A 22,256-nucleotide genomic window follows, 5' to 3' on the forward strand; every position below is an offset into this window, starting at 1 on the left:
TAACAAACCAAACTCTTGTAAGGAGCTTGTTGTTGCTTGTTCTCTTAATCCAGTTAGTCAATTTTGTTGTTTTTTAAAATGGAGCATTTAGTTTATTTGCATTGAAAGGAATTACTGCTGTATTTTGGAGAAGGAAATGCCAAGCCACTCTAGTATTCTTGCCTGGAGAATTCCATGGACAGAAGAGTCTGGTGGGCTACAGTTCATGCGGTTGCAAAGAGTCAGATACGACTGCGTGACTAACACACACTGATGTATTTAGGCTTAAATCTGGCATTTACTATTTGCTCCCTATTTGTTCTCCTGTTCTATGTATCTTTTTTTTTCTTGTTTTCTCTTGGATTGAGTAATATTTATATTTCATTTTATCTCCTATTTGACTTATTATATATGTACACCTTTTTCCAGAGATCACTTTGAAGTTTATAGCATACTTTTTTCACATATTAGACTCTATTTTCAAGTAATACTGCACCACTTTATATATAGTATGAGAACTGTACAGCAATATAGTTTCATTTTCTGCTCCTGGCCTTGGAATCATTGTCATACATTTTACTTTTATAGTTGTTATAAGCCACAATGGTCATTTTTTTTTTTTTTGCTTCTGCTTCAAACAGTTTATTAAATTCTAAAGTAATTTTAAAAATAAAAACAGTATTTTATATCCATTGATATATTTACTATTTTCAGTGTACTTTATTTCTTTATGTAGATGTGGATTCCCATCAGGTACTTTTTCCCTTCATACTCAATGCCTTTCTTTAAAATTTCTCATAGTATAAATCATTTATTGATCAATTCTTACTGTTTCAAATATCTGAAAAGGTTTTTATTTCACATTCATCTTTTATGTTTTTGCTGAGTTCTGAATTCTAGGTTAACTTGTTTCATTTTTTAAGTTCTTTACAGATGTTGCTCCTCTGTCTTCTGGCTTGTGTTGTTTTCAATGAGAAATCTTTGTTGTTGAAAGAATGTTAAGAAGACATTCTTACCTTTTTTCCTCTACATGTAGTATGTCTTCTTTGCTAGCTAGTTTTTAGGTTTTTCTCTTTATCAGTCTTTTAAAGCATCTGGATTATGAAGGGCAGGCAGCTGTGTGTCTCAGTCACTTATTAGTCAAAGACTGTGTTTTTGATGTAACTCCTTTGTGTTGCCTAAGTTTTCAGGTTATTTCAAGAGCATAATAAAGTTAAAAAAAAATTTTACTTTCCATATTATTGAATTTGATGCCTTCAGTGTCTGTTAGTTGTCTAGGGCAGAGAACATGGTCCTGTTTTTAGAGCTGGGAAAACTAAACTTTGAATGGTGCAATGACTGCAGGAAACACTCAAGTAGATAATGGGAGAGATAGGATGAAGCTCTCATCTTCTACACCAAATCCAGTGCATTATCCTAGATGGTAAAAAAATTTTAAAATCCATCTATTTTGATGGAACTTTCTATAGAATGATAGGGTAGGAAACATTTGAAGAAACTACTAGATCCTGATTGTTTTATTTGTCATTACAGCAAAAAGGTGAACCATGCCTATGAAGTCCAACAAGATTGAACCTGAGAGCCAGACAAGAAAACAAAAAAAGGATACTCCATGGATTTTACACATCTTCAACCACAAATGCTTTGTTACTACCATTATTGGCTGCTACAGCTGCCACTGGAAAATCAAACAGGAGAAAAAATTTAAACATGGACAGTGCTGCTCTTTGGTACAGAGAGATGGGAAGAAGCTGGACCACATTTTCTTAATTTGGGGAACATGGGCTGATTCCTACCCTCATACAGGTTCACTAAAGTCTTCAGGACTGGGCAGGGGCTCTAGCTCTTCTCTGAAAGGTCTGCCACAATTCTGGGGCCACAGTTAATTTTCCTGAAACACGTGCTTGTTTTATTTCACTTTTATTATTAATTTCTTTCTTGTCATTCTGTTATTCACTTATTCATCTTTTCTTTTATTAATAAGTGAACCTGGAAGAAGAAGTAAGATCTAGGTCAGTCAGATGTTCTTGGCTGTGGAGTATAAGAATAGTTGAATTTTTAAATCTCTCTTCAGTGTGAGTTTCCCAAAGGAGCTGTGCTTATGAAAAACAAAAACCAGCCGGTAGGAAATAAGGTGCTCCTTTATTATTGGTCAGGCAAGTATTTGATTTTCTCTAATGAAGGATCGCTGGTAAGGCTGAGTGGTAGCATGTGGTATATCCTCATTGAGCACCTGTTTCTTTAAACCATATTTTGGGCCTCTGTGCTGGGCACTGTGAGGTAAGAGATGAAGTGATGGGCACACTGATGTGAGAAAAGGACGGCCATATTGTGTATCTTCACTTAATTATAAACTCGGTCTAGCTGGGTCTGGGATTCTGACCAGTTGGATTACTGATTTCTATTGTCTGACATGGGGAGCCCAAGGAAAGCATTGGGAATGGGAGGCTTCCCATCAGGCATGAGTGTCCTTCAGTCCATATATCTTCCCCGCCCCCCAGATATTTGGTTTCTATACCAGTGACTGAGGACAACACAAGTTCCTCAGGCATTGTACCTACTCTCAAGGAATTCACAGTCTACTGGAGGAAAAGACAAGTATACATTTGATCTCAATATACTGAGAGAAATGGTATAATTGTGTGTGTGTATTCATATGCATGCACATGTTTGTCCATGTTATAAGGGAGGGAGCCGAAAATAACTTTGTTTAGAATGTGACATGTGATTAAGAATTGGATAGCTAAAGAATAGAGGGTGGCAAAAGAAATGGTATTGGAGGAGGAGTCAAAAGGCTTGGTCTGAGGTTTATTTTAGGTGGAGCAGAAGATACGAATGGAGAAGTGATGGGAAGTGAACGTAGAGAGGAAGTTGGTAGATGTAGTGTGGTTTTAAGAATTTGACTTCTTCCACGTGGGGAATTGAGAGTCCCTAAAGATTTTAAGCTAGTATTGTTTTCTGAGCTATGTTTTGGAATGATTATTGGATCATGTGGAAGATGCATTAGACAGTACAAAAGTAATGCAGAAAGGTGTCTTTGCCTTCAAAGAGAAAAGCAACAGTAGTAATCAAGGTTAGAGATGTTGGTGTCCTGGATTAGTGAAGTGATGGTAAAAATGGAGAACAGCAAATTGATGCAACAAATATTTATTACTTAGGAATGATGAAGTAAGTTATAAGAGAGCTATAGAGGATATTGAGTGAAAGAAAAAGGTAGGTTTCCTAGGAAAGGTGGCATTGGAGGCAGTGTGGTATAATGGAAAAGTCCCTGGACCAGTGCCTGGGAGTACGTTTTGGTGCTTGTTCCAGCTCTGCTTTAGGGCTGGTTATATGCCATCTCTGAGCCTCTCTACAGAGGGAATTAAACTATACAATTTTCAAAGTCCCTGGGCAATTCTCAAGGCCCTGTTTATACTCAGGGGAAGAAGTCTAGCATATAGCATAAGAACAAATTTCTTGTGTTCTGGGGAAAGGCTTGCTGGATTCAATTTATGACTTCATCATTGACTGTCTCCAAACTAGAGCTTAACCACTGTGGGACCTTGGCCAGTTACCTAACATTCCAGTGATTGGTTCCTCATTTAAATGATGGAGAGGGTAGCAGCAGTGACCACCAATGGAGTTTGTTGGGAGGAAAGAAGAGATAAAATGTGTAAATACTTAGAACTGGGCTTGGCATACAGTTAGCACTAAATAAATGTTAGCTGTCATTTTACTGTTCTTGGAGTCACTTATAGGAATGATGGTATAGGGGATTCTGGGTGGAGGAAATGCAGTAGTCAGAAGTCCAGAGATAGAGAAGCACAGTGGTGTGTTTAGGGAAAACAAATTTCCAGTATTGAATTTATGTGCAGGTAAGGTGATAAATGGTAAGTGGTCAGATTGGAAAGGAATATTTTAATCTAATTATGTAGCATCTTATGTCAGCCTAAAATATTTGAACTTCGTCCTGTAAACAGTGGGGAGCCTTTGGATTTTTGAGCAAGCATGACAACAGTGAGAATCAAAATAAGGAGATGTGTTTATTCAACAAGAATAAGTTTATTAAATGTGTGTAAGTGAGTAAGACCACTAAGGCCTCTGGCCTTCCTATACCTCACATTCTAGTGGGATGAGTTAGGTAATAAAGAGTAATGGAGAAAGATGGTTTCAGACAGTGATAAGAGCTTTGAGATAATACATAGGAAAATGGATTAGGTGAACGGGAACCTGGTTAGAGAAGATGCTTTGAAGCAATGTCATGTGAGCAGTCTCTTAAATATAAAGGTGGAACCAGCCATGTATACATCCGGGGGCAAAAATACCCCAGGAAGAGGAGCCAGGAACTGTGAAACTCTTGAGGTGGGAACAGATTTGGTCATATTCTAGAAACAGAAAGCCAGCGTGGCTGGAATTCAGAAATGGAGTCGATGTGTAGAGTGAGATGAGGTCAGGGATGGACAAGGCTTGATCATGTGCACCTTTGGGTCATGGCAAGGAGTTGGGATTATATTTTTGTATAGTGGGAAGATCTGGGAGTCTTGTAAGCAGGGGAGTAACTTTATCTGATACATGTTTATCAAAGTCCACACATGTTTTATGTAGAGTGAGTATAACCTGAGTCAAAACCTGTTCTCTTCAGCTTCCTACACTGCAGAAGTTGTGGTTTAGTGCCTTGATACCTATAATGTCTCTCATCAGAATCAGAGTCTGTCATACTCTCTGTTTTCTGTTTTATTTCTTAATTCTTACTTCACAGTAACCCCACATTTTGCACAAGGCAGGGATTATTAAATCCATGTTTTGCAGAATACAGGCAGTGTGAAAGACACAAAGAAACAGAATTTTTCATTCATGTGATATAGAAATGTTAGGATTATAACTCAGGTAGCAAATTAAACCTAATGTTCCCAGGAAGGGTTTGGCAACCTCTGATTTGGTTGACTTTTGATATAATTTTCAGTGCAGGGAGCTACCTTCAAGGCTCAGTTTGTACACCTCCATAAAGATATCCTCCATCTTGGCTTTGGGCTCACAGATCTGGGCAAGGCTTCTGATGCTTATCGGCTGTGTGACCTTGAGTGAATTACTTTTAATTCTCTGAGACTTAGTTCTCTCTTCTGCAACATGAGGTCACCAATACCGTATTATTGAGAAATGAAGAAAATGAAAGTAGCTTTTGAAATCCCTGGCATTGTGTTTGTGCAAGATAAACTACTCAAAAAAAAGTTTATTCCCTAACCTACTTCTCCCCTTCCTCAAATCTGGGAAAATATATGGCTAAATGACCTGATGAATAATGAATGAATGAATTACTCAGTGAATGAATCACTGAACAAACATTTGGTAGACAGGAGGTGGATGAATTCAACAGATGGTTGCAAAGAGCCAGCTGCATTTAAGGAACTGTGCTAGACACTGGCAATACAGAGATTTGTAACAAAAGTTCCTTTTCCTCAAAGAAGAAATTCGCATCAGATAAAAACATGATTGCATTTCAGTGTAATAAATGTTATAAACAGGCTTATAAACAGGCTTCCATAGGGATAAAAGAATATAGAGGTCTCTCTAGCCTGGGGAGGGTAATGCTGCACGGCAGCTATGCAGACCTCTGATGACTGTATGCAGATGTTTCTGAGATACCATGAGTAAATGGAACTTAATTATACTTTCTTCTTTCTGTTTCCAGAGAGAACGATTATTTTACCCATGTCTGGTCATTTCATTTTGCATGTCTGTGCTTTTGGTGTTCGTGTGGGTAGAATCATCAAATGAATACAATGGCTTTGACTGGTGAGTTTCACTGTTTTTTTTCTTTTTGTGTAAGGACTCTTTGGTCTAATAGCCACATGGTTCTTACTTCAGGCTGAAAAGATCTGGTAACGTAAGAGGGAGGGTGGACAAAGTTGGATTTTTTGCAGCTGGTGTATTGGAGGCCTGACTCTGGGGAGGGGTAAGGATGCTCAGCACCCTCAGCTACTGTACCTCCATTCCCTGCTCACTCTCACTCTTTGACCAAATCTGGCTCAGCAGGAAGCTTTCTCTGTGCTTCCAGTGCCCCCAGTCCTTCTATTCAGGTGACTCCCTGATACCTTGCTCCTCAGCCTTTTGTCTGGGTTACTGATGCCTACGCCAGTCCATCTTCATGATCTTTGTCCATGAACCCTGATGTCTCTGCCTCACCTCTAGCCTCTGCTTCTTCCTTCTGTCCCTACTGGGCTTCTGAAGACTCTAGAGACAGAGACAGCACCTTTTGGGCCCAGTTCCTACTCTGAACTACTCCTAGCTCTTTCAGTTTTTCTGACCTGATTGTTGAAAATCTTACCCATTATTTGATATTTGGGGGTAAAAGGGATGTGTTTGAGAATGGGGCTTTTTAAAAATGGAAGACCTTTTTATAGAAGTAATACATGATTTTTATTTTAAATGTAAAAATACAAGGTAGAAAATATAAAATTCAACTTAGTTTTACTTTTGAGTAACAGTCACTTGATATACTTCCAGTTTTTTTTCTATGCTTACTTTTACATTATTATACTCATGCCAGATATATAATTTTGCTTTTCCTTTTTGCTTAAAATAGTTACACACATTTTGACAGATTGTTAAAACTCTTAATGAATATCATTCAAAGTGGTCTAAAAATATGTTCTGACATGAAAGTACTCTAATACATTTACTTAAACCACTTTTTATTGTTCAGTTCAGTGCAGTTCAATTGCCTAGTTATGTCTAAATCTTTGTGACCTAATGGACTGCAGCACGCCATACCTCCCTGTCCATCACCAACACCCAGAGTTTACTCAAACTCATGTTCATTGAGTCGGTGATGCCATCCAACCATCTCATCCTCTGTCGTCCCCTTCTGCTCCTGCCTTCAATATTTCCCAGCATCAGGGTCTTTTCAAATGAGTCAGTTCTTCGCATCAGGTGGTCAAAGTGTTGGCGTTTCAGCTTCAGCCTCAGTCCTTCCAATGAACGCTCAGGACTGGTCTCCTTTAGGATGGACTGGTTGGATCTCCTTGCAGTCCAAGGGACTCTCAAGAGTCTTCTCCAACACCACAGTTCAAAAGCATCAATTCTTCAGCGCTCAGCTTTCTTATAGACCAACTCTCACATCCATGCATGACTACTGGAAAAACCATAGCCTTGACTAGATGGACCTTTGTTGGCAAAGTAATGTCTCTGCTTTTTAATATGTTGTCTAGGTTGGTCATAACTTTCCTTCCAAGGAGTAAGTGTCTTTTAATTTCTTGGCTGCAGTACCATCTGCAGTGATTTTGGAGCCTCCCAAAATAAAGTCTGTCACTGTTTCCACTGTTTCCCCATCTATTTCCCATGAAGTGATGGGACCAGATGCCATAATCTTATTTTTCTAAAATGTTGAGCTTTAAGCCAATATTTTCACTCTCTTCTTTCACTTTCATCAAGAAGCCCTTTAGTTCTTCTTCACTTTCTGCCATAAGGGTGGTGTCATCTGCATATCTGAGGTTATTGATATTTCTCCCATAGTCTTGATTCCAGCTTGTGCTTCTTGCAGTCCAGCGATTCTCATGATATACTCTGCATATAAGTTAAATAGGCAGGGTGACAATATACAGCCTTGACATACTCCTTTTCCTATTTGGAACCAGTCTGTTGTTCCATGTCCAGTTCTAACTGTTGGCTTCCTGACCTGCATACAGATTTCTCAAGAGGCAGGTCAGGTGGTCTTGTATTCCCATCTCTTTCAGAATTTTCCATTTTGTTGTGACCCACACAGTCAAAGGCTTTGGCATAGTCAATAAAGCAGAAATAGATGTTTTTTTCTGGAACTCTCTTGCTTTTTTGATGATCCAGCGGGTGTTAGCAATCTGATCTCTGGTTCATCTGCCTTTTCTAAAACCAGCTTGAACATCTGGAAGTTCATGGTTCACATATTGTTGAAGCCTGGCTTGGAAAATTTTGAGCATTACTTTACTAGTGTGTGAGATGACTGCAGTTGTGCAGTAGTTTGAACATTCTTTGGCATTGCCTTTCTTTGAGATTGGAATGAAAATTGACCTTTTCCAGTCCTGTGGCCACTGCTGACTTTCCAAATTTGCTGACATATTGAGTGTAGCACTTTCACAGCATCATCTTTTAGGATTTGAAATAGCTCAACTGGAATTCCGTCACCTCCACTAGCTTTGCTCATAGTGATGCTTCCTAAGGCCCACTTGACTTCACATTCCAGGATGTCTGGCTCTAGGTGAATGATCATACCATTGTGATTATCTTGGTCATGAAGACCTTTTTTGTACAGTTCTTCTGTGTATTCTTGCCACCTCTTCTTAATATCTTTTGCTTCTGTTAGGTCCATGCTGTTTCTGTCTTTATTGAGCCAGTCTATGCTCCAAAATCACTGCAGATGGTGACTGTAGCCATGAAATTAAAAGATGCTTATTCCTTGGAAGAAAAGTTATGACCAACCTAGATAGCATATTGAAAAGGAGAGACAGGAACTTCCCTGGTGGTCCAGTGGTTAACAATCTGCCTTGCAATGCAGGGGACACAGGTTCAATCCCTGGTCAGGGAACCAAGATCCCACATGCTAATGGGCAACTAAGGCCGCAGGCTGCAAAAACTGAGCCCATGCTCTGCAACTAAGACAAAATGCAGCCAAAATTAAATTTAAAAAAAATTGCAGAGACATTACTTTGCCTACAAAGGTCCGTCTGGTCAAGGCTATGGTTTTTCCAGTGGTCAGGTATGGATGTGATAGTTGGACTGTGAAGAAAGCTGAACACCAAAGAATTGGTGCTTTTGAACTGTGGTGTTGGGGAAGACTCTTGAGAGTACCTTGGGCTGCAAGGACATCCAACCAATCCATCCTTAAGGAGAGCAGTCCTGGGTTTTCATTGGAAGGACTGATGCTGAAGCTGAAACTCCAATACTTTGGCCACCTCATGAGAAGAGTTGACTCATTGGAAAAGACCCTGATGCTGGAGGGATTGGGGGCAGGAGGAGAAGGGGACGACAGAGGATAAAATGGCTGGATGGCATCACCAACTCAATGGACGTGAGTTTGGGTAAACTCCAGGAGTTGGTAACGGACAGGGAGGCCTGGCGTGCTGCGATTCATGGGGTCACAAAGAGTCGGACACGACTGAGCGACTGAACTGAACTGAACTGATGCATGAATTGTTTCCTTGGTATCTAATTTTCTTGAAGAGATCTCTGCTACTGTTACTGCTAAGTCAGTTCAGTCGTGTCTGACTGTGCAACCCTGTAGATGGCAGCCCACCCATCCCTGGGATGCTCCAGGCAAGAACACTGGAGTGGGTTGCCATTTCCTTCTTCAATTCATGAAAGTGAAAAGTGAAAGTGAAGTTGCTCAGTTGTGTCTGACTCTTCGCGACCCCATGGACTGCAGCCCACCAGGCTCCTCCACCCATGGGATTTCCCAGGCAAGAGTACTGGAGTGGGGTGCCATTGCCTTCTCCGGAAGAGATCTCTAGTCTTTCCCATTCTGTTGTTTCCCTCTATTTCTTTGCACTGATGATTGAGGAAGGCTTTCTTATCTCTACTTGCTATTCTTTGTTACTAGGCATTATGAATTTTTCCAATATGAGAGCACAGAGAAATCTTTGTGCTGTAACTGACATTCTTACAATAGATTCCCATAAGTGGTATTGAGTTATGAAGAATAACCAATAGTAAAATTGATTATGCCTCTATTTTCTCAAAAGATTCTAATAATTTCCATTCACAATAGAGATATAGGAGTTTCTGTTTTAACATGCCATTGACAGCAATAAATGTTCTAATTTTGATAATTTTTAATTTTATAGATGGAATTTGTTTTAATTTAATCATTCATTAAATTCCAGAACTGGTTAATTTATTTACTTTTCAGTTTTCTTGCTTTGTTTATTTTATGGGATCTTTACTGATTTTTCATTAGTTTACATGCAGTCTTCACTTATGGATCCATTCTAAATTATTCCACAGGACTTGAGATACAAAATTGTTTTCTTTTAAAGTAAAACTTCCCTCAATTTTTAAAAATGTTTTATTGAGATGTAATATTTTGCTAGTTTTATATGGATACAGCATAATGATTTGATATTTGTATATGTTGTAAAATGATCACAATAATAAATCTTTTTAACATCCATCACCACACGTAATTACAATTTTTTTTGTGTGATGAGAAGTTTTAATGTCTACTCTCTTAGCAATTTTCAAATGTATAATGCAATATTATCAAGTCTAGTTACCATGCTGTATGTTTCATTGTGATGACTTACTTATTTAATAACTGGAACTTTGTACCATTTGACTCCCTTCACTCATTTCATCCACCCTCACCCCTGGCAGCCACCAGTCTGCTCTATCTATGAGCTTACTTTTTTTATTTTTCAGATTCGACATAAGGGAGATCATAATGTATTTGTCTTTCTGTTTGATGTATTTCACTAATCACAGTGCCCTCAAGGGTTCATCAGGTTGTCACAAATGACAAGATTTTCTTCTCTTTTAGGGCTGAATATTCCATTATATATACATACAACATATTCTTTGTCCTTTTATCTTTCAGTGGATTCTTAGGTTGTTTCTATATCATTATTGTTCAGTCACTCAGTCGTGTCTGACTCTTTGTGACTGCATGGACTGCAGCACGCCCAGCTTCCCTGTCCATCACCAACTCCTGGAGCTGGCTCAAACTCACGTCCATCAAGTCAGTGATTCCTTCCAGCCATCTCATCTTCTGTCGTCCCCTTCTCCTGCTCTCAGTCTTTTCCAGCATAGGGGTATTTTCCAGTGAGTTGACTCTCGTATCAAGTGGCCAAAGTATGGGAGCTTCAGTTTCAGCATCAGTCTTTACAATGAATATTCAAGGTTGATTTCTTTAGGATTGAGTGGTTTGATCTCCTGGCTGTCCAGAGGACTCTCAACAGTCTTCACAGCACCACAGTTCAAAAGCATCAGTTCTTTGGCACTCAGCCTTCTTTATGGTCCAACTCTCACATCCATAGATGACTGCTGGAAAAACTATAGCTTTGACTAGACAGACCTTTGTCGTCAAAGGTGATGTCTTTGGTTTTTAATATGCTGTCTAGGTTTGTCGTAACTTTCCTTCCAAGGAGCAAGCGTCTTTTAATTTCATGGCTTCAGTCACTGTTCACAGTGATTTTGGAGCCCAAGAAAATAAAATCTGCCGCTGTTTCCACTTTTTCCCCATCTATTTGCTCTGAAATGATGGGACCAGATGCTATGATATTAGTTATTTGAATGTTGAGTTTTAAGCCAGCTTTTTCACTTTCCTCTTTCACTTTCATCAAGAGGCCTTTTAGTTCGTCTTCTCTTTCTGCCATTAGGGTGGTGTCATCTGCATATCTGAGGTTGTTGGTGTTTCTCCCGGCAGTTGTGATACCAGCTTGTGCTTCATCCAGGCCAACATTTTTCAGAATATACTCTGCATATAAGTTAAATAAGCAGCTGAAAACATGTAGCCTTGATGTACTCCTTTCCCAATTTTCAACCAGTCCATTGTTCTATGTCCAGTTCTAACTGTTGCTTCTTGACCTACATGCAGGTTTCTTAGGAGGCAGGTAAGGTGGTCTGGTATTCCCATCTCTTTAAGCATTTTCCATAGTTCGTTGTGATCCACACCGTCAAAGTTTTTAGTGTAGTCAATAAAGCAGAAGTAGATGTTTTTCTGGAGTTCTCTTGCTTTGTCTCTGATCCATCGCATGTTAGCAATTTGATCTCTGGTTCCTCTGCTTTTTCTAAATCCAGCTCCAACATCTGGAAGTTCTCGATTCGCATACTGTTGAAGCCTTGCTTGAAAGATTTTGAATGTTACCTTGCTAGCATGTGAAATGAATGCAATTATACAGTCATTTGAACATTCTTTGGCGTTGCCTTTCTTCAGGATTGAAATGAAAAATGACCTTTTCTGGTCCTGCAGCTACTGCTGAGTTTTCCAGCTTTGCTGACGTACTGACTGCAGCACTTTAATAACATCATCTTTTAGGATTTGAGATAGCTCACCTCGAATTCTGTTACCTCCCCTAGCTTTGTTGGCGGTAATGCTTCCTAAGGCCCACTTGACTTCACACTCCAGGATGTCTGGCTCATAAGTGAGTGATCACACCATCATGGTTATCTGGGTCTTTAAGACTTTGTACAGTTCCTCTGTGTATTCTTGCCACCTATTCTTAGTATCTTCTGCTTCTGTTTGGTCCTTGTCATTTCTGTCCTTTATTGTGCCCACCTTTTGTGCCCATGAAATGTTCCCTTGGTATCTCCACTTTTCTTGAAGAGGTCTCTAGTCCTTCCTATTCTATTTCTTTCCTCTATTTCTTTTCATTGTTCACACAAGAAGACTTTCTTGTCTCTCCTGTTATTTTTTGGAACTCTGCATTCAGATCGGTATATCTTTCCATTTCTCCTTGTCTTTCACTTCTCTCCTTTTCTCTTCTATTTGTAAGGCCTCCTCAGGCAAGTGTTTTGCCTTCCTGCATTTCTTTTTCTTGGGGATGATTTTGGTCACTGCCTCCTGTAGAGTGTTACAAACCTCAGTCCATAGTTCTTCAGGCACTGTCTTTCAGATCTAATTCTTTTAATCTATTGTAAATGATGCTGCAGTGAACATAGACGTGCATATATCTTTTAAAGTTAGTGTTTTTCATAAATACTGAGAAGCTGAGTTCCTGAATTACATGATAGCTCTGTTTTAATTTTTTTTGAGGAGCCTACATACTGGTTTCCATAGTGCCTGCACCAATTTACATTCCAGCCAGTGGTGCGCAGGGGTTGCCTTTTGTCCATATCCTTCCAAACACTTGTTATGTTTTGTCTTTTTCATAGTAATTGTTCTAAGAAAGATGAGGTTATATCTAATTGTTTTGATTTGCATTTTCCTGATGATTAGTTGTTGTTGAATGCCTTTTTATATACTTGTGGCCTGTATGTCTTCTTGGGAAAAATGTCTATTCCAATCCTCTCTATTTTAAAATTGGATTATTTTAATTGATATTGAACTCTTTATATGTTTTTGGATATTAACCTGTTAATCAGATATATGATTTGTAAATATTTTCTCCCATTAGCTTTGCTATGCAGACAAAGTAGTTTGATGTAGTTACCCTTGTTTGTTTTTGCTTTCATTCCTTTTGCTTTTGCTGTCAAATTAAAAAAAAAAAAAAATCACCTAGGGTGATATTAAGGAACTTACTGGTTATATTTTCTTGTAGGAGTTCTTTGGTTTGATGTTTTACGTTCAAGAATTCAATGCATATTGAGTTGATTTCCATATGTGGTGTAAGATATTGGTTTCACTGTTTTGCATGTTTGTTCAACACTGTTTATTGGGAAGACTGTCCTTTCTTCGTTGAATATCCTGTTTCTTGTCTCCTTTGTCATAAAATAATAGACCATGTATAATCATGGGTTTATTTCTTGGCTTTTTGTGGCATCCCATTGATCTGGTGTTTGTTTTTGTGCCAATACTCTACTTTTTATTTATTATAATTTCATAGTATTGTTTGAAATTAGAAAGTGTAATGTCTCCAGCTTAGTTCTCTTTTATCAGTATTTGGCTATTTGGGATCTTTTGTGATTCCATACAAATTTTAGGATTGTTTATTCTATTTCTATAAAAAGAGCTATTGGAATTTTGATAGGGATTGCATCTAGTCTATAGATTGCTTTCAGTTGTATGGAAATTTTAGTTCTTTCAGTTTATGAACATGAGGTATCTTTTTATTTCATGTCTTATAATTTTCAGTGGATAGCTCTTAAAGGTCCTTGATTAAATTTATTCTTAAGTATTTTATTTTTGTTAATGATTATATAACTGAGGTTGTTGATCTTATTTTTTGTATATTTGTTATCAGTATGTAGAAATGCAACAGATTTTTGTGTATTTGTATCCTGCAACTTTCAGTTCAGTTCAGTTCAGTCGCTCAGTCATGTCTGACTCTTTGTAACTTTAGCTATAATTAATTAGATCTTTCCAGTATTTTGATGGAGTCTTTAATATTTTCTCTATAAAAAATGTCATCTTCTCATAGAGAAGGTTTTACTTCTTTCCAATCCTGATGCCTTTTATTTCTTTCTCTTATTTTGTCTGATTGCTCTAACTAGGACTTCTAGTACTATGTTGAATAAGAGTGATGAAAGTGTACAGTCTTGTCTTACTCCTGATCCTACAGGAAAAGCTCTTAACTTTCATCATTGAGTAAGGTGTGGGCTTGTGATATGTGACTTTATTTCATTTATTTTATTGATTTCTATACCCAGTTTGTTGAGAGTTTTTTTTTTTTAATCATGGATGGAGATTGAATTTGTCAGATGCTATTTTTTCATCTGTTGAAATGATAATATGATTTTAATCTTTCATTCTATATATTAATGTGATGATGACATATATTGATTTGTGTGTAGAGAACTATTCTTGTATGACAGGGACAAATCCCACTTGATCATAGTGTATGATTCTTTTAATGTGCTGTTATATTTGACTTGTAGTAATTTGTTGTCAGTTCTTGCATCTATATTCACCAGAGATTTTGGCCTGTAGTTTCTTTTCTTGTCTTTCCTTGTCTTCTTTTCTTCCCTTCTCTGGCTTTTATATCATGGAAATGCTGCTAAAAAATGTTTTTTTTTTTTAAACAAACATTTAAAAAGAAGTTTTTAAAATTAATTTGAGAGTGTTCTCGCCTCTTCAGCTTTTGTTAAGAGTTTGAGAAGAATTGATGTTAATTCATCTTTAAATGTTTAAACTCTACCAGGGAAACAATTGGTCATGTGCTTCTCTTTTTTGGGGAGGTTTTTGATTCCTGATTCACTCTCCTTTCTCATTACTTCAAATCTTACTCTGATCAGATTTTCTAGTTCTTCATGATTCAGTCTTGGTAGATTGTCTGTTTCTAGAAATTTATCCTTTTTTCTAGATTGTGCAGTTTGTTGGCATATAGTCATTCATTTTGTTGTTCAGTTGTTCAGTCGTTCAGTTGTATCCAACTCTTTCTGACCCATGGACTGCAGCATGCCGTGCTTTCCTGTCCTTCAGTATCTCCTGGCATTTGCTCAAACTCATGTCCATTGAATCAGTGATGCCATCCAAACATATCATCCTCTGTTGCCCCCTTCTCCCCCTGCCTTCAATCTTTCCTAGTATCAGGGTCTTTTCTAATGAGTTAGCTTTTCACATCACGTGGCCAAAGTATTGGAACTTCAGCTTCAGCATTAGTCCTTCCAGTGAATATTCAGAGTTTATTTCCTTTAGGATTGACTGGTTTGATATTCTTTCTCTCCAAGGGGCTCTGAAGAGTCTTCTCCAGCACCACAGTTTGAAAGCATCAAAGTTGTTCATAGTCATCTATTATGTTCTTTTCTGTGATTTCAGTTGTAGAGACTCCTTTTAAATTTAAATTTTTATTTATTTGGATCCTCTTTTTTCCTTGGTTAGTCTTATTGATGCTTTGTCAATTATGTGTATTTTTTCAAAGAATGAAGTCTTAGTTTTGTTAGTTTTTCCTGTTGTTTTCCTATTCTTTGTTCCTATTCTGTATTTCATTTACCAAGTAAAATAGCTCTTGAATGAAGAGAAATCCTTGAGGAAGAACCTTGTTGCATAAAGTGATCTGCCCATACAGAACTGTATAGTTCACCCGCCGAGGAAGATCTGGCTATTTACCAGGGTGGTTGTGCACCAGGCCAAGAGTACTTTTGGGACAGTACTGGGTACTGACTCTGAATTGATACAGATTTTTAGAGATATAAAGCAGCACTATAATTCACCACTCAGAGTAATCAGTGGAGGTAGGTAGTCATTGGTATCCCCAAACCCACCCTGCGGTTATTTCTCTAGGTTTGAAATGCATAGTTGGAATAAAATACTCTGAAGCAGGCAGAATCCTCACAGCAATACTTCATCTTCAGATAAAAGTTATTAAACACAAGAGTGAGGTCCCATTGTTTCTAAAGCTACAGATAGAGTTATTGGGCAATATTCCATTGATCCCATAGCGAATTACCACAAATACACTAACCTAAAGCAATACCCATTTATTTCCTCATAGTTCTTTGGGTCAGATGTCAGGCGTGGTTGGTTGGGTACTCTGCTTACGATCTCATAATGAAGTCAAGTTGTTCACTAACCTAAACTTTTACCTGGGTCTCTGAGTGAGAATTCACTTCTCAGTTCAGTTCAGTCATTCAGTCGTGTCCGACTCTTTGCGACCCCATGAATCACAGCATGCCAGGCCTCCCTGTCCATCACCAATTCCCGGAGTTCACTCAGACTCACATCCATCCAGTCAGTGATGCCATCCAGCCATCTCATCCTCTGTCGCCCCCTTCTCCTCCTGCCCCCAATCACTCCCAGCATCAAAGTCTTTTCCAGTGAGTCAGCTCTTCTCATGAGGTGGCCAAAGTACTGGAGCTTCAGCTTTAGCATCATTCCTTCCAAAGAAATCCCAGGGTTGATCTTTAGAATGGACTGGTTGGATCTCCTTGCAGTCCAAGAGACTCTCAAGAGTCTTCCCCAACACCACAATTCAAAAGCATCAATTCTTTGGTGCTCAGCCTTCTTCACAGTCCAACTCTCACATCCATACATGACCACAGGAAAAACCATAGCCTTGACTAGACGGACCTTAGTCGGCAAAGTAATGTCTCTGCTTTTGAATATACTATCTAGGTTGGTCATAACTTTTCTTCCAAGGAGTAAGCATCTTTTAATTTCATGGCTGCAGTCTAGGTTCATTCAAATTGTTGGCAGAATCCAGTTCCTTCTGGATTGAAGGAATGAAGTGCTCTTTCATGAATGATGGTCAGGTGGGAGTTGTTCTCAACTTCTAGCTTGTGACATTCTCTGTTTTCCAAGTTAGCAGTGGTGTTTCTAGTCCTTCTCACTCTCAATATCTCTGACTTCTCCTTTATCATCTCTGTGACTTCCACTTCTGATCTAAGAGCTTATGTAATTACATTGGATTCAGTCTGATAATCTAGAGTAATCTCCCTAATTTTTTCATTTATTCTTTTTTTTAAACTTTTAATTTTTTGTTGGAGTATAGTTGATTCACAATGTGATATTAGTTTCAGGTATACAGCAAAGTGACTCAGTTATACATGTATCTATTCTTTTACAAATTCTTTTCCCATTGTTCCATAACATTGAGCAGAGATCCCTGTGCTATACAGTAGATCCTTGTTGGTTATCCGTTTAAAATATAACAGTGTGTACATGTTGATCCCAAACTTGCTAACAGCCCCTCCCCCCATAATCATAAGTTAATTATCTAAGTCTGTGAGTCTGTTTTTGTTTTGTAAGGTCATTTGTATCTTTTTTTTTTTAGATTCCACATATAAGGGATATCATACAATATTTCTCTTTCTCTGACTTACTTCACTCAATATGACAATCTGTAGGTCCATCCATGTTGCTCAAATGGCATTATTTTATTCTTCTTAATGGCTCATTAACATTCCATTGTATATATTAATAGGTGCCCAACTTCTTTATCTGTCCCTCTGTCGATAGACATTTCTTCTATCACTAGACACAACTTCCATGTCTTGGCTGTTGTGGACAGTGCTGCAGTGAACATTGGGGTGCATATATTCTTTCAGACTATGTTTTTCTCTGAATATATGACCAGAAGTGGACTGAGGATCATGTGGTAGCTCTATTTTTAATTTTTATACCAACCTCCATACTGTTATCCATGGTGGCCATACTACTTTACATTGCCACCAACAGTGTAGGAGGGTTCCCTTCTCTCCACACCCTCTCCAGCATTTATTGTTTGTGGATTTTGTGATGAGAGCCACTTTGACTGACTATTTTAAAGTCAGCTGATTTTAACCTTAATTACATCTGCAAAGTTCCTTTTACATTTAACATTATCACTCATATGATACTAAATGATAATGATCATGGGAGCGGAACTGCATGTGTGTCTATAGATTTTTCACTTCTTTCATTCTACCATTGAAAATAAGATGCATTCATAGTAGTTAATCATATATATCAGTACTTAAATTAGAGGTATAAACATCCCATAGAGGTGATAAAGGAACTTTGTATCCTCTTTTGGAGAGAGGATCGGTATTGTTTTCGTTGTTTGAGAGATAATCACATTGTGTAAGATAGAAAGCAAGGATGGTTAATAGAGGTGTGTATGAATACCAAGTTGACCATGAGTAGACTGTGGTAGTGTAATAATGGGGTCCACTTAAAATCAAGTCTGTATTTCTCACAATTTCATTCTCAGTATAATATTGGGTTAGGATTAGTTATAATTCATTTAGTTTGGAAACAGGAAGTGAATCATAGCTATTTCTTTATACTCTGAAGATTACTGATACACCCAGGCATTTTGATGGCTTCCGTGTAATGTCAGTATCTAGTAATTCACTTAGTTGGCATGGGGAAGCACTTGGGCCCACATTCTTCTTGCTCCTGCCAGGTCTGCTTCAGCTTCTTCATATCATAGGACAGATTAGTTAAATGTAGCTAAATGATGAAAGGCATGAACTTTTTCTGCGGGTCACCTTTTTTATCTAAGGTTGGAGAAAATGTGTTATGACTTTACTGAATTCAGTTCAGTTGCTCAGTCGTGTTCGACTCTTTGTGACCCCATGGACTGTAGCACGCCAGGTCTCCCTGCCCATCCCAACTCCCGGAGTTTACTCAGACATGTCCATTGAGTTGGTGATGCCATCCAACCATCTTATCCTCTGTCATCCCCTTCTTCTCCCACCTTCAGTCTTTCCCAGCATCAGGGTCTTTTCCGATGAGTCAGTTCTTCACATCAGGTGGACAAAGTATTGGAGTGTCAGTTTCAGCGTCAGTCCTTCCAATGAATATTCAAGACTGATTTCCTTTAGAATGGACTGGTTGGATCTCCTTGCAGTCCAGGGGAATCTCAAGAGTCTTCTCCAACACCACCATTCAAAAGCATCAATTCTTCGGTGCTCAGCTTTCTTTATGGTCCAACTCTCATACCCATACGTGGCTACTGGAAAAACCATAGCTTTGACTAGATGGACCTTTGTTGGAAAAGTAATGTCTCTGCTTTTTAATATGCTGTCTAGGTTATAGAAGAAGGCAATGGCACCCCACTCCAGTATTCTTGCCTGGAAAATCCCATGGATGGAGGAGCCTGGTAGGCTGCAGTCCATGGGGTCTCGAAGAGTCAGACACGACTGAGCAACTTCACTTTCACTTTTCACCCTTATGCATTGGAGAAGGAAATGGCAACCCACTCCAGTGTTCTTGCCTGGAGAATCCCAGGGACGGGGGAGCCTGGTGGACTGCCATCTATGGGATCATACAGTGTCAGACATGACTGAAGCGACTTAGCAGCAGCAGCAGCAGGTTGCTCATAACTTTTCTTCCAAGGAGAAAGTGTCTTTTAATTTCATGGCTGCAGTCACCATCTGCAGTGATTTTGGAGCCCCCCAGAATAAAGTCTGTCACTGTTTCCCCATCTATTTGCCATGAAGTGATGGGACCGGATGCCGTAATCTTAGTTTTCTGAGTGTTGAGTTTTAAGCCAACTTTTTCACTCTCCTCTTTCACTTTCATCAAGAGGCCCTTTAGTTCTTCTTCACTTTCTGCCATAAGGGTGGTGCCATCTGCATATCTGAGGTTATTGATATTTCTCCCGATATTTCATTCCAGCTTGTGCTTCATCCAGCCCAGCATTTCTCATGATGTACTCTGCATATAAGTTAAATAAGCAGGGTGACCATATACAGCCTTGACATACTCCTTTCTTGATTTGGAACCAGTCTGTTGTTCCATGTCCAGTTCTAACTGTTGCTTCCTGACCTGCATATAGGTTTCTCAAGAGGCAGATCAGGTGGTCTGGTTTGCCATCTCTTTCACAATTTTCCACAGTTTGTTGTGACCCACACAGTCAAAGGCTTTGGCATAGTCAATAAAGCAGAAGTAGATGTTTTTCTGGAACTCTCTTGCTTTTTCCATGATCCAGCGGATGTTGGCAATTTGATCTCTGGTTCCTCTGCCTTTTCTAAAACCAGCTTGAACATCTGGGAAGTTCACGGTTCACATATTGCTGAATCCTGGCTTGGAGAATTTTGAGCATTACTTTACTAGTGTGTGAGATGAGTGCAATTGTGCGGTAGTTTGAACATTCTTTGGCATTGCCTTTCTTTGGAATTGGAATGAAAACTGACCTTTTCCAGTCCTGTGGCCACTGTTGAGTTTTCCAAATTTGCTGGCATATTGAGTGCAGCACTTTCACAACATCATCTTTCAGGATTTGAAATAGCTCAACTGGAATTCCATCACCTCCACTAGCTTTGTTTATAGTGCTGCTTCCTAAGGCCCACTTGACTTCACATTCCATGATATCTGGCTCTAGGTGAGGGATCATACCAACATTTTAATGTGAAACATAGGGTGCTAGATGGTGAGCTGAAGCAACAAGATGGTTCAGCAACAGACTGCAAGAGAAATTAAAATAGAGAAGTTTATTATTTATAGGTACTGGAGGAAGTACACGGTGCTTTGGGCCCACACAGGGAGGTCAAGGGAGAATATAGACAGTGAGGCAGGACCTAGGCACATGCCTTTATTAGGGTCTGTGGCTAGACTGCTTTGTGATTCCTGGGCTAGGGCCATATTGGTTAAGTCATTCTGTAAGAGGAAAGTTCTTATAAGCCCTATGAGAGTCTTGTCTAAGGGACACATAAAGCATACAGGTGCTGGGAAACATGAAGACTGTTGACCACAAGGGCTGTTGGGAAAGTCATATCAAGAACTTTTATTTGCTTATGACTAAGGGCTGCTGTCTATATCATGTCTAGATCACTAGCACCTGAGAGTGCTAGTGTCAATTGGTGGTCTCTGTGGCTCATTGGACAAACAAAATGGATGCCAGGCAATATCATTGATGGCAAGCTAATACAAAGCAATACCATCAGCTAAGGTGTTAACATTAGCTAATGAGAGTTAGCTTCCAACAACAAAAAAGACAACTCTACATATGGATATCATCAGATCATCAATACCTAAATCAGATTGATTATATTCTTTGCAGCCAAAGATGGAGAAGCCCTATACAGTCAGCAAAAACAAGACCTGGAGCTGACTGTGGGTCAAATCATCAGCTCTTTACTGCAAAATTCAGTCTAAAATTGGAGAAAGTAGGGAAAACCTCTAGGCCATTGAGGCCTAAATCAAATCCCTTCACACAGTGGAGGTGATAAATAGAGTCAAAGGATTAGATCTGGTAGACAGAGTGCTTGAAAAACTATGAACAGAGGTTGATAACATTGTACAGGAGGTGGTGACCAAAATCATCCCCAAGAAAAAAAAATGCAAGAAGGCAAAGTGGTTGTATGAGGAGACCTTACAAGAGCCGAGAAAAGAAGAGATGCAAAAGGCAAAGGAAAAGGGGAGGATATACCAAACTGAATGCAGAGTTCCAAAGAATAGCAAGGAGAGATAAGAAAGCCTTCTTGTGTGAGCAATGAAAAGAAATAGAGGGAAACAATAGAGTGGGAAAGACCAGAGATCTCTTCAAGAAAAGTGAGGATACCAAGGGGACATCTCATGCAAAGATGGGCACAATAAAGGACCAAAATGACAAGAAGCAGAGATATTAAGAGTATTAAAATATTAAGAAGAGGTGGCAAGAAAACACAGAAGAACTGTGTATTTCTTAATGACCCAGATAACCACAATGGTGTGGTTACTCACCTAGAGCCAGACATCCTGTAGTGTGAAGTCAAGTGGGTCGTAGGAAGCATTACCACGAACAAAGCTAGTGGAGGTAATGGAATTCTAGCTGAGCTATTTCAAATCCTAAAAGATGATGCTGTTAAAGTGCTGCATTCAATATGCCAATAAACTTGGAAAACTCAACAGTGGCCACAGGACTGGAAAAGGTCAGTTTTCATTCTAATCTCAAAGATAATACCAAATAATGTTCAGACTGCCATACAATGGCACTCATTTCACCTGCTAGCAAAATTATGCTCAAAATCCTTCAAGCTAGGCTTCAGTAGTACATGAACTGAGAACTTCCAGATGTTCAAGTTGGATTTCGAAAAGGTAGAGGGATCAGAGATCAAATTGCCAACATCTTTTGGATGACAGAAAAAGCAAGAGAATTCCAGAAAAAGTCTACTTCTGCTTCATTGACTACACTAAAACCTTTGTGTGGATCGCAGCAAACTGTGGAAAATTCTTGAAGAGATGAAAATACCAGACCACCTTACTGGCCTCCTGAGAAACCTGTATGCAGGTCAAGAAGCAACAATTAGATCTGGTCATGGAACAATGGACT

At 38.9% G+C, this 22,256-nt stretch overlaps 1 protein-coding gene across 1 annotated transcript in view; it reads left to right on the forward strand.

Annotated features, from left to right (window-relative positions):
• The first annotated feature begins 1,516 nt into the window (after positions 1 to 1,516).
• The window catches only part of LOC120874859 (glycerophosphodiester phosphodiesterase domain-containing protein 4-like), a 150,170-nt gene continuing 129,430 nt past the window's right edge, over positions 1,517 to 22,256 (forward strand). Inside the window, exons 1-2 of the mRNA XM_040256547.1 lie at positions 1,517 to 1,709; positions 5,648 to 5,751. Of these exons, the coding sequence (XP_040112481.1) occupies positions 1,527 to 1,709; positions 5,648 to 5,751 (287 nt within the window). The 5' untranslated portion in view covers positions 1,517 to 1,526. The remainder of the gene's footprint in view (positions 1,710 to 5,647; positions 5,752 to 22,256) is intronic.

Source organism: Oryx dammah, unplaced genomic scaffold (genome assembly GCF_014754425.2).
Source record: "Oryx dammah isolate SB20612 unplaced genomic scaffold, SCBI_Odam_1.1 HiC_scaffold_15, whole genome shotgun sequence".
NCBI classification, from domain to species: domain Eukaryota; kingdom Metazoa; phylum Chordata; class Mammalia; order Artiodactyla; family Bovidae; genus Oryx; species Oryx dammah.